Source organism: Pelophylax lessonae (assembly GCF_965119305.1).
Source record: "Pelophylax lessonae genome assembly, chromosome: 12".
Taxonomy (NCBI): Eukaryota; Metazoa; Chordata; class Amphibia; order Anura; family Ranidae; genus Pelophylax; species Pelophylax lessonae.
Window position 1 is genome coordinate 211,995,154 of NC_138779.1, and position 11,058 is coordinate 212,006,211.

The 11,058-nt window shown below is 40.5% G+C and overlaps 1 protein-coding gene across 1 annotated transcript in view; it reads right to left on the minus strand.

Moving 5' to 3' along the window:
- Positions 1 to 11,058, minus strand: part of LOC309568351 (uncharacterized protein) — a gene marked incomplete at its 5' end in the record, with an annotated part of 44,331 nt that overhangs the window by 25,753 nt on the left and 7,520 nt on the right. Inside the window, 10 exons of the mRNA XM_082274014.1 lie at positions 1,514 to 1,645; positions 2,092 to 2,251; positions 3,964 to 4,089; positions 4,200 to 4,481; positions 4,686 to 4,810; positions 5,886 to 5,990; positions 8,115 to 8,274; positions 10,160 to 10,285; positions 10,408 to 10,689; positions 10,898 to 11,022. Of these exons, the coding sequence (XP_082130140.1) occupies positions 1,514 to 1,645; positions 2,092 to 2,251; positions 3,964 to 4,089; positions 4,200 to 4,481; positions 4,686 to 4,810; positions 5,886 to 5,990; positions 8,115 to 8,274; positions 10,160 to 10,285; positions 10,408 to 10,689; positions 10,898 to 11,022 (1,623 nt within the window). The remainder of the gene's footprint in view (positions 1 to 1,513; positions 1,646 to 2,091; positions 2,252 to 3,963; positions 4,090 to 4,199; positions 4,482 to 4,685; positions 4,811 to 5,885; positions 5,991 to 8,114; positions 8,275 to 10,159; positions 10,286 to 10,407; positions 10,690 to 10,897; positions 11,023 to 11,058) is intronic.

Sequence of the window (11,058 nt, forward strand, 5' to 3'; positions counted from 1 at the left end):
TCAGAAGTGATGTCATGTGTTGGATTGCTTTGTATGTGTTCTTTCATCTCTGAGCATGCCTAGTCTTGCTCATAAGATTTTTCCCCATCGAAATCTGTACTGACTGCACGAAAATCGGACGTGTTTTGACGGAGGGCAAAAATGTTATAGCCTGCACACCAGGATTTTTTCGGGCGAAAAGTCGGTTGTCGAGAGCACCATACTAACAAGCCGAAAATCGGAAGATTGGTCGTCGGACGAAAATTCCCGGCCGAATTTCCACTCTTGTGTACGGGCCTTAAACACTTGCCGACTGCGCACAGTATATTTACTGCGGCAGTCAGCCCCTCACAGGCAGAGCGACGTAGGTCTACGTCGCTAGCCTGTGAGGCTCTGGGGAGCGAGCTTGCGCCGCCGGAGGCGCGCTCCCGCTCGGTCACGGATCCCCCCGCGCGTGTGACTGGCGGACCCGATGTCCGCCGGTCACTCTGCGATCGTCGGGGGAGAGGGAGAAAGGCAGGCGGCTAGTGTAAACAAGCCGCCTATCATTCTCCCCGGTGTAGAAACAATGATCATACGGTTCTACTATGTAGGACCGTTGATCATTGTTCCTACACCTCAAGCCACAGCCAATCACAGTTAGAATCATGCCCCTAGGGACACACACAGCCCCTCCCTCTCAAATAAAGTTAACCCCTTCACTGCCAGTGTAATTTTACAGTAACAGTGCATATGTATAGCACTGATTACTGTAGAAATGTCACTCACTGGTAACCCCAAAAGTGTCAAAAATGTCAGTCAAGGGTCCGATCTGTCCGCCGCAATGTCGCAGTCCTGCAAAAAAAATCTCAGATTGCCGCCATTACGCGTTAAAAAAAAAACAACAAAAATGACAAAAATCTTTCCCTTTGTTAGTAAACGCGATAACTTTTGTGCAAACCAATCAAAATACGCTTTTGACGATTTTTTTTGCCAAACATATGTAGCATAAAACAAATTGGCCGAAAATGTTAAAAAGTTTTAATTTTTAAATTTTTTGGGGGGGGAATTTCATATAAAAAAATGTGAAAAATATTGTTATTTTTGCAAAATTGACGCTCTTTTTTTGTTTATAGCGCATGATCAAAAAATTGCACAGGTGATCAAATACCACCAAAAGAAAGCTCTGTTTGTGGGAAAAAAAGGGCGTCAAATTAGTTTAGGTACAGCATCGCATGACCGCGCAATTGTCCGTTAAATTCACGCAGTGCCGAATCGCAAAATACCCCCTGGTCAGGAAGGGGGTAAAATCTTCCGGGGCTTAAGTGGTTAAGATTCATTGCAAATCTTGTATCAGTAAGAAGATCCCAGAAGCTGTCATGCATAAATGTGCAAACATGGTAGGCTTCTCGCATAGGGCAAGACTGTTACAATAAATCTGTTGGAGCAGCTGAAGAGGAGGATTCATCATAGATCATGTATTAGTAAGAAGATTTTAGAGTGTCTAATGTCTAGTTTAAAATACTTTGAATCGTTGCTAATTAATTGTTTTTACCTGAAGACTGTGCAAAAGGAGAAATATTAGTTGTGGTGCGTGTCAATGTAGAGGTAATAGTTGTGGAGCGTGTGGTGATGGGTCCGGGCACAGTTGTCAATGGAGTGTTCGTAGAACTTTCTGTAGAATTATCTAGGAAGAAAAAACACATCAAAATGTTTTTACACACAACGACCTTCCAACCCACCTACCCCATTCTGGTTTGGTAAAATGGGCAAGGATCAAGAAGGACACAAGACATGTTCTCTGAGAAGATTTAGCAGAAATAATTTTTTATTTTTTAGCTAAGTTTCCTTACAAAGTCTTATTTACATGCCTGTAATTACTTTGGTATTTCAGCTAACAATGGCTATGTGTCCTAATTTTACTCTTGTAGAAAATGTACAACATATTCTTTTGTAAAAAAAAAAAATCAGCTTATTGATATTAATCCTATTAATTTGTGTTATTATCTATCTATATCAATATATCTGCACAAAATGATACAATACTTTCCCTTGAAATGAGTTACATCAGATCTGGCCAGCTAATACTGACAGTGATTTTTTAACATGAGCCTCAACACAGTGGAACCTCACCTATATTTCCATTGATATCTTCTGGACGTAATTTGTCCACTTTAAATGCCCAACGTCCGGTTACATTGACATTGCTTGTAGACAATAAATTGGCAACTGAGATTGTGAGGGATCCTGGGAGTGTGTAGTATCCTGTCCCATAGCCGCTGTTCAGTCCAGCCTATGCAGTTCAAGAACATGTATAAAGAGATGTCTATGCAGATTACACTGTATACTGTACGCTGTATAAACTTTGTTTACTGATACACAAGATTTACAAAAAGTCCATGTTTTAACCAGAAAAGCACTTTGGTAATAAATGTTTCCTGAAGTGAATCTAAACCTTCATTTTGTTTAACATGTAGCACTGCCCCCTTGAGGTCTGCTGGATTGTTCACCTTGGGATCCCCCTGGGTTACCTATAGCAACTGCAGCATGCACAATTTAACTCTTTACTCATTGGCTCAGTCAATGAACAGTCTAGGGCAGTGGTCCTCAACTCCGGTCCTCAGGGCCCACTAACAGGCCAGATTTTAAGTATTACCTTGGGGAGATGCAGACTAGAGTACTGCAATTACTGAGCAGCAAATGATATCACCTGGGATGTTTTTCAGTTATCTTGCAAACATGGCCTGTTAGTGGGCCCTGTAGGCCAGGGTTGATGACCACTGGTCTAGGGGATGTCATTTTTGTGGTTTTATTTCAATTAGGGATGGGAGAATTGAAGAGTGGGATACTCAAACTTGAACTATTCAAAGAAGGTGAGGACTCCTGTCTAAAGATGCAGCCAGGCTGCTAACTTTACCTTGCCACTAGATTAATCTAGGATTAAGTCTCTATGTAGATGACTTGTTAGGATGAATGGTCTTCAGGATACACACCTAGTACCCCCTTTCATTACACCTGCTGACACTCGTCCACTGACTATCCCATAGCGAGGTGGCCCCCTCAGATCAGGCCCCTAGTCACGATCCCCTATACTCATGATACTGTTTTTCGAGGGTCTCCAGTGTCTCTACACCTTCAGTCAGCTCTCATGGACCTCTAGTTTCAGCTCCCTTCTTCTTGTCCCCAGGCCGACAGCCTGTGACCACATGCCACTGCTACAGAGGACCCCACAGCACATGTGCTCCTGGCTTTTATACCACACCCCACAATGCACTAAGACAGCCAGTTTGCGCCAATAACTGGGGCTGTATCAAAGCCTGTGTACCCATTGGTCAGATTTCTTCCACTGCCCAATATGCCTCCCTATTGGACCAGTGTGAAACACTCCCTAGACCAGATGAATCACACACTGAGCACCAAGAGCAGACCTAACTCACAGATCCTGCTCTCTGGTAGACAAAGGGCAATATAGATTTGCCTGCTGCTCCTCTGATAGGCAGACGGAGCCAAAAACTATACTCTCTCAGTAGCACCTACCTAGGAGGGTGCTACAAACATAAAAAAGTATGTAATATTTTCCTGCTTTGTGCAATAGTCTCCCGCTGCCCCAAGGCTTAACTATTTAGACTATGTGCAAAAAAAAAACCGAAATAGTACTTATTGTCCACTGCTAGACTGAAGTTTTCACATGTAAAGTGCTTAGTCATAAGGTCTAATCACTTTGTACTTGAAACGTGTTAAGACTTTCTAATCTAGAAAACTGTCTAATTTTTGCATCTGTTTATACTAATAAAGTTTGTTTTAGCAGTTTGTCAACAAAGTAATTGATAACCATTTGCAAACTTGGTTAACAGTTTCTCTGCTGATGCTGTAAACAAAGCCATGTGGTCACAGTTTCTAAATGTGTTTCTTTTGCAGGGCTTAACCTATAAAATAATACTTTCTTGAAACCCTCCAGTAAATGAAAACACTTGTAGTTCAGGAATAAAGTGATCTGCTGCTCACCAATGCCAAAGGTCCATCCCGGGATAATCCATTCCAACTCATACTTGGCCACTGAATATCTTTATAATTGTACAGAAGGAAGGTCTGATTGCCATCGGTGCTCAGGACAGCCTGAAATGTGTTCACCTGAATGTAAAGAAAATGATAGTTGAAGAATAAACCTCTGAAAAAGATTTTTAAGGTTGTAAAACAGCCATTGTTTCAGCTAAAAAAAAGCATCATGGTGATATCCTCACCTTGTTTGTTGAAGATCCATAATACGCAACTCTGTGCCATGTGGCTACAAACACCCACCGAGCTGTGAAATTCACAGCATGGAAGTAAGTTCTGATATCGGAGGTGGCCCGGGACAGAAGAGAGGGATCGGTGGTCTCACGGTAATATATATCACCCGCTAATGCATTATTTATATCAGCCCAGAAAATAGCCAGGAATGGGTTTCCAAAAGCAACAGGAAGAGCTTGTGGTGTATATTGACTGATCGATGATGCAAATGATAACAGACCATTATTATTCACCTGTGAAGGAGAAGATTGAGAGGAAAACAGTTTTAGCCAGATGTACCAATGTAGAATTTGTGAGGAATTCTACCTATCTAAAGTAGGAAATGGGTGAATGACCCGAGAACAACATTTCTAAGAGTGAAGCCTAATTTTAAACTGATGGTTGTTACAGGATTTATTATTTTAAAGAAAGAGTTTTTGAATAAATGGTATACTTACATAGAGGTAAGAGTAATTTCTCCCAAATAGTGGGATGTTTCTGGAAAGAAATATTTTTGGAGACCCTCCATCATCTAACTTTGGATTGATAATGTCAATTGGAGGTCCATATGGGTAGAGCAGATCTGACCAAAAGAACAATCATTATTTACTTCCCCATCCAAGAATATATCCAAATTTAGCCATCAACCTAGAAACATAACATGATACTCTAGCCCCAGCCTCCCGCATAGGTGGAGACTGTTGCAATGAATCTGTTGGGGTAGCTGAAGTGTAGGATTCATTGCAAACCGTGTATCAGTAAGAAGATCTCAGAAGCCCTAATGCGTAAATGTGCAAACATGGTACTCTAGCTTATGCCCAGTACACACGATCCAAAAATCGGACGACGTTCCGTCCGTTTTTGTTTGGTTGCTAGGAACTCTCAATTATATTCGCAAATGGGAGAGGTTACTTACGATACAAATTTTCTCGGACGATTATTCAAAAGCTTCCGGTATGCGTAACCATGTTGTAGCGTGTGAGGGGAAATGATGTCTACTGCTCATGCGCTGTCTACTGCTCACCATTTTTTTCGGATGAACAACATACTGATAATACGATTATCGTACGATGTGTTATAATACGATCAAAATTTTTATGCTTGCACGAGAGGATAATATCGGGCGAACTGTCGCGATCGCCTCTCGTAAGCTGTGTACTAACGATCAGATTATCGTCCGATCTTTTCACAAGCGTTATTTTTCGTCCGATTTTCGGATCGTGTGTACGGGCCATTAGGCTTCTCGCATAGGTGAAGACTGTTACAATGAATCTGTTGGAGTAGCTGAAGTGTAGGATTCATTGCAAACCGTGTATCAGTAAGAAGATCTCAGAAGCCTCATGCGTAAATGTGCAAACATGGTACTCTAGCTTAGGCTTCTCGCATAGGTGAAGACTGTTACAATGAATCTGCTGGAGTAGCTGAAGTGTAGGATTCATTGCAAACCATGTATCAGTAAGATCTCAGAAGCCCTCATGCGTAAATGTGCAAATATGGTACTCTAGCTTAGGCTTCTCGCATAGGGCAAGACTGTTACAATGAATCTGTTGGAGCAGCTGAAGAGGAGGATTCATCATAGATCATGTTTTAGTAAGATTTTAGGATTCCTAATGTCTAGTTTATAATACTTTGAATAGTTGCTCATTAATTGTTTTTACCTGTGAAAGGAGAAATATTAGTTGTCAATGGAGAGGTAATAGTTGTGGTGATGGGTCCAGGCGTAGTTGTCAATGGAGTGTGCATAGAAGTTTCTGTAGAATTATCTAGGAAGAAAAAACATACCTAAATATTTTTACACACAACAACCTTCCAACCCACCTTCCCCATTCTGGTTTGGTAAAATGGGCAATTATGAAAAAGGACACACGACATGTTCTCTGAGAATATTTAGCTGATAGACTTTTTTATTAATAGCTGAGTTTCCTTAGAATGTGTTTTGTAACACGTCTGTAATTATTTTGATTTTTCCGCTAGCAATGGCTGTGTGTCTTAGTTTACTCTTGAAGAAAATATACAGCACATTCTTTTGTAAAGTAAATCAGCTGATTGATATTAATCCTATTCATTTGTATTAATAACTATCTATATAAATACAGTGCCTTGCGAAATTATTCGGCCCCCTTGAACTTTGCGACCTTTTGCCACATTTCAGGCTTCAAACATAAAGATATAAAACTGTAATTTTTTGTGAAGAATCAACAACAAGTGGGACACAATCATGAAGTGGAACGAAATTTATTGGATATTTCAAACTTTTTTAAGAAATAAAAAACTGAAAAATTGGGCGTGCAAAATTATTCAGCCCCCTTAAGTTGATACTTTGTAGCGCCACCTTTTGCTGCGATTACAGCTGTAAGTCTCTTGGGGTATGTCTCTATCAGTTTTGCACATCGAGAGACTGAAATTTTTGCCCATTCCTCCTTGCAAAACAGCTCAAGCTCAGTGAGGTTGGATGGAGAGCGTTTGTGAACAGCAGTTTTCAGTTCTTTCCACAGATTCTCAATTGGATTCAGGTCTGGACTTTGACTTGGCCATTCTAACCCCTGAATGTGTTTATTTGTGAACCATTCCATTGTAGATTTTGCTTTATGTTTTGGATCATTGTCTTGTTGGAAGACAAATCTCCGTCCCAGTCTCAGGTCTTTTGCAGACTCCATCAGGTTTTCTTCCAGAATGGTCCTGTATTTGGCTCCATCCATCTTCCCATCAATTTTAACCATCTTCCCTGTCCCTGCTGAAGAAAAGCAGGCCCAAACCATGATGCTGCCACCACCATGTTTGACAGTGGGGATGGTGTGTTCAGGGTGATGAGCTGTGTTGCTTTTACGTCAAACATAACATTTTTTATTGTTGCCAAAAAGTTCGATTTTGGTTTCATCTGACCAGAGCACCTTCTTCCACATGTTTGGTGTCTCCCAGGTGGCTTGTGGCAAACTTTAAATGACACTTTTTATGGATATCTTTAAGAAATGGCTTTCTTCTTGCCACTCTTCCATAAAGGCCAGATTTGTGCAGTATACGACTGATTGTTGTCCTATGGACAGAGTCTCCCACCTCAGCTGTAGATCTCTGCAGTTCATCCAGAGTGATCATGGGCCTCTTGGCTGCATCTCTGATCAGTCTTCTCCTTGTATGAGCTGAAAGTTTAGAGGGACGGCCAGGTCTTCGTAGATTTGCAGTGGTCTGATACTCCTTCCATTTCAATATTATCGCTTGCACAGTGCTCCTTGGGATGTTTAAAGCTTGGGAAATCTTTTTGTATCCAAATCTGGCTTTAAACTTCTCCACAACAGTATCTCGGACCTGCCTGGTGTGTTCCTTGTTCTTCATGATGCTCTCTGCGCTTTAAACGGACTTCTGAGACTATCACAGTGCAGGTGCATTTATACGGAGACTTGATTACACACAGGTGGATTCTATTTATCATCATTAGTCATTTAGGTCAACATTGGATCATTCAGAGATCCTCACTGAACTTCTGGAGAGAGTTTGCTGCACTGAAAGTAAAGGGGCTGAATAATTTTGCATTTTTCAGTTTTTTATTTGTTAACAAAGTTTGAAATATTCAATAAATTTCATTCCACTTCCACTTCTTGATTGTGTCCCACTTGTTGATTCTTCACAAAAAGTTACAGTTTTATATCTTTATGTTTGAAGCCTGAAATGTGGCAAAAGGTCGCAAAGTTCAAGGGAGCCGAATGCTTTCGCAAGGCACTGTAAGTCAGCTGAATGATATTAATCCTATTAATTTGTATTAATAACTATCTATATAAATATATGTGCACAAAATGATACCATACTTTCCCTTGAAATGAGTTACATCAGATCTGGCCAAATAATATTTACAGTGTTCTATTAACATGGGGCTAAACACAGGGGAACCTCACCTATATTTCCATTGATATCTTCTGGACGTAATTTGTCCACTTTAAATGCCCAACGTCCGGTTACATTGACATTGCTTGTAGATGATAAATTGGCGACTGAGATTGTGAGGGATCTTGGAAGTGTGTAGTATCCTGTCTCATAGCCGCTGTTCAGTCCAGCCTATGCAGTTCAAGAACATGTATAAAGAGATGTCTATGTAGATTACACTGTATACTGTACGCTGCATAAACTTTATTTACTAATACAGAAGAATTACAAAAAATCCATGTTTTAACCAGAAAAGCACTTTGGTGATAAAGGTTTTCTAAAGTGATTCTAAACCTTCATTTTTTTTAATATAATAGGCATGTTAGGTTTACCTGCTCTGTGCAATGGTCTCCTGCTGCCCCAAGGCTTAGCTATTTAGGCCATGTGCAGAAAAAAATGAAAAAGTACTTACCTTTTACCCACTTCTAGACTGAAGCTTTCACACGTAAAATGCTAGCTTAGTCATTAAGTCAAATCACTTGGTGCTTGAAACGTGTCAAGACTTTCTAATCTTGATACCTGTCTCATTTTTTTGCATCTGTTTGTACTAATAAAGTTTTTTTTAGCAATTTGTCAACAAAGAAGTCGATCACAATTTGCAACCATTGTTAACAGTTTCTCTGCTGATACTGTAAACAAATTCATGTGGTCACAGTTTCTAAATGTGTTTCTTTTGCAGTGTTTAACCTATGAAATTATACTTTCTATTCAATTAGTTTTTATTGAATTTTCAAAAAAGGGAACGCAAGACATTCCAAACAGTACTTAAAGTGGAGTTCCGGCCCCAAAATCGACATAGTCGACTTTAGGCCATCTGCTTGCTTCTAGGTCACCTGAAACAAAAATGGATAATTATGATTTTTTTTTTTTTTTTTACTTACCTTGTAATTGCAGAAAAATATACTCACCTTTCTTCCATTTCCTCCCTCGGCGGCCACGGCCCGCGCTGTCACTTCCGCTTTGCAATGATTCCTGGGAGCTGAACGTCATCGCTCCCAGGAATCAATGCGCCTGCACCGGCCCCGACGTCAGTTCCGGTGCAGGCGCCGTCATACCTTGCTAAACAGCTTCTGGGCATGCCCAGAAGCTGTGCAGGGATGACGCTGCAGCCCCGGAAGTGACGGCGGGGCCGGCACAGTGCATTGTGGGACCAAAGAGGACGCAGAAGAGGATGCACTGGCTTCAGCTGCCCACACCTGAGATGGCAGCGCTGGAGAAGAAATTAAGTATTTCTTCTAAAAGGTAAGTGCGAACTGGGACAGATCAGAGGCTATCCATTATGGAATGCACTAGCCCTGACTGTCCCGGGGGTATTTTCACTGAAAATTTTTTTTTGGTGGCCGGAACTCCGCTTTAAGTGGAACAATAAAAAAAATCTACATGTACAACAATGCATTTGCATGTGTAGGGATACAGGCTCAGCACAAACAATATAACAAAGGCAGTATCCCCATTACTAGTACCATGGAACCATGGAATACAGCCACTGTCCATTAGTATTATAACATATCAATGCAGGAATATAATTAGTATTATAACATATCAATGCAGGAATACAATTAGTAACATATCAATGCTCGAATCAGGACGTGCCACGGAGCCAGACACTCCCAATGGGAGCTACAACTGTGTCCGAATCCGCTGCTTGCCCGTTTGCCCCAAGGTAGCACTCAGGGAGAGAGGGCTCCATTGATGGCAAACTCTTTGTGTTGATGTCAGCTAAAGAGATAACCAAGAAGAAAAAGACAAAAAGAAAAAAAAAACCTAAGAAACATAATAAAAACACAATTAAAGAAATTCAAACAGGGTGACCACCATAAAGAGCAAAAAGTTTGTCATCAAGAAGGTAATAATCTTAGCTGTGTCCTATTTAAGATACGGGTTCCGGAAAGTGTATAAGCCATACAGACCATATGTTCAAGAAGCGAGTAAGAGAACCATTACGAAATGATACTTTCTTAAAACCCTCCAGTAACTTGAAAAATCTTGTAGTTCAGGAATAAAGTGATCTGCTCACCAATGCCAAAGGTCCATCCCGAGAGAATCCATTCCAACTCATACTTGGCCACTGAATATCTTTATAATTGTACAGAAGGAAGGTCTGATTGCCATCTGTGCTCAGGACAGCCTGGAATGTGTTCACCTGAAAGAACATAAAATTATAGTTGAAGATTAAACTTCTGAAAAAGATTTTTAAGGTCCGAAAACAGCCATTGTTTCAGCAAAAAAAAAAACAAAAAAAAAACATCATGGTGATATCCTCACCTTGTTTGTTGAAGATTCATAATACGCAACTCGGTGCCATGTGGCTACAAACACCCACCGAGCTGTGAAATTCACAGCATGGAAATAAGTTCTGATATCGGAGGTGGCCCGGGACAGAAGAGAGGGATCGGTGGTCTCACGGTAATATATATCACCCGCTAATGCATTATTTACATCAGCCCAGAAGATGGCCAGGAACGGGTTTCCTAAAGCAACAGGAAGAGCTTGTGGTATGTATTGGCTGATTGATGATGCAAATGATAGCAGACCATTATTATTCACCTGTGAAGGAGAAAATTGAGAGGAAAATAGTTTTAGCCAGTTGTACCAATGTAGAATTTGTGAGGAATCTAACCTATGTATCTAAATTAGGAAATGGATGTATAACCTGAGAACAACATTTCTAAGGGTGAAGCCTAATTTTAAACTGATGGTTGTTTCAGGAATTAATATTTTAAAGAAAGAGATTTTGAATAAATTGTATACTTACATAGAGGTAAGAGTAATTTCTCCCAAATAGTGGGATGTTTCTGGAAAGAAATATTTTTGAAGACCCTCCATCATCTACCTTAGGATTGATAATGTCAATTGTAGATCCATATGGGTAGAGCAGATCTGACCAAAAGAACAATCATAACTTACTTCCCCATC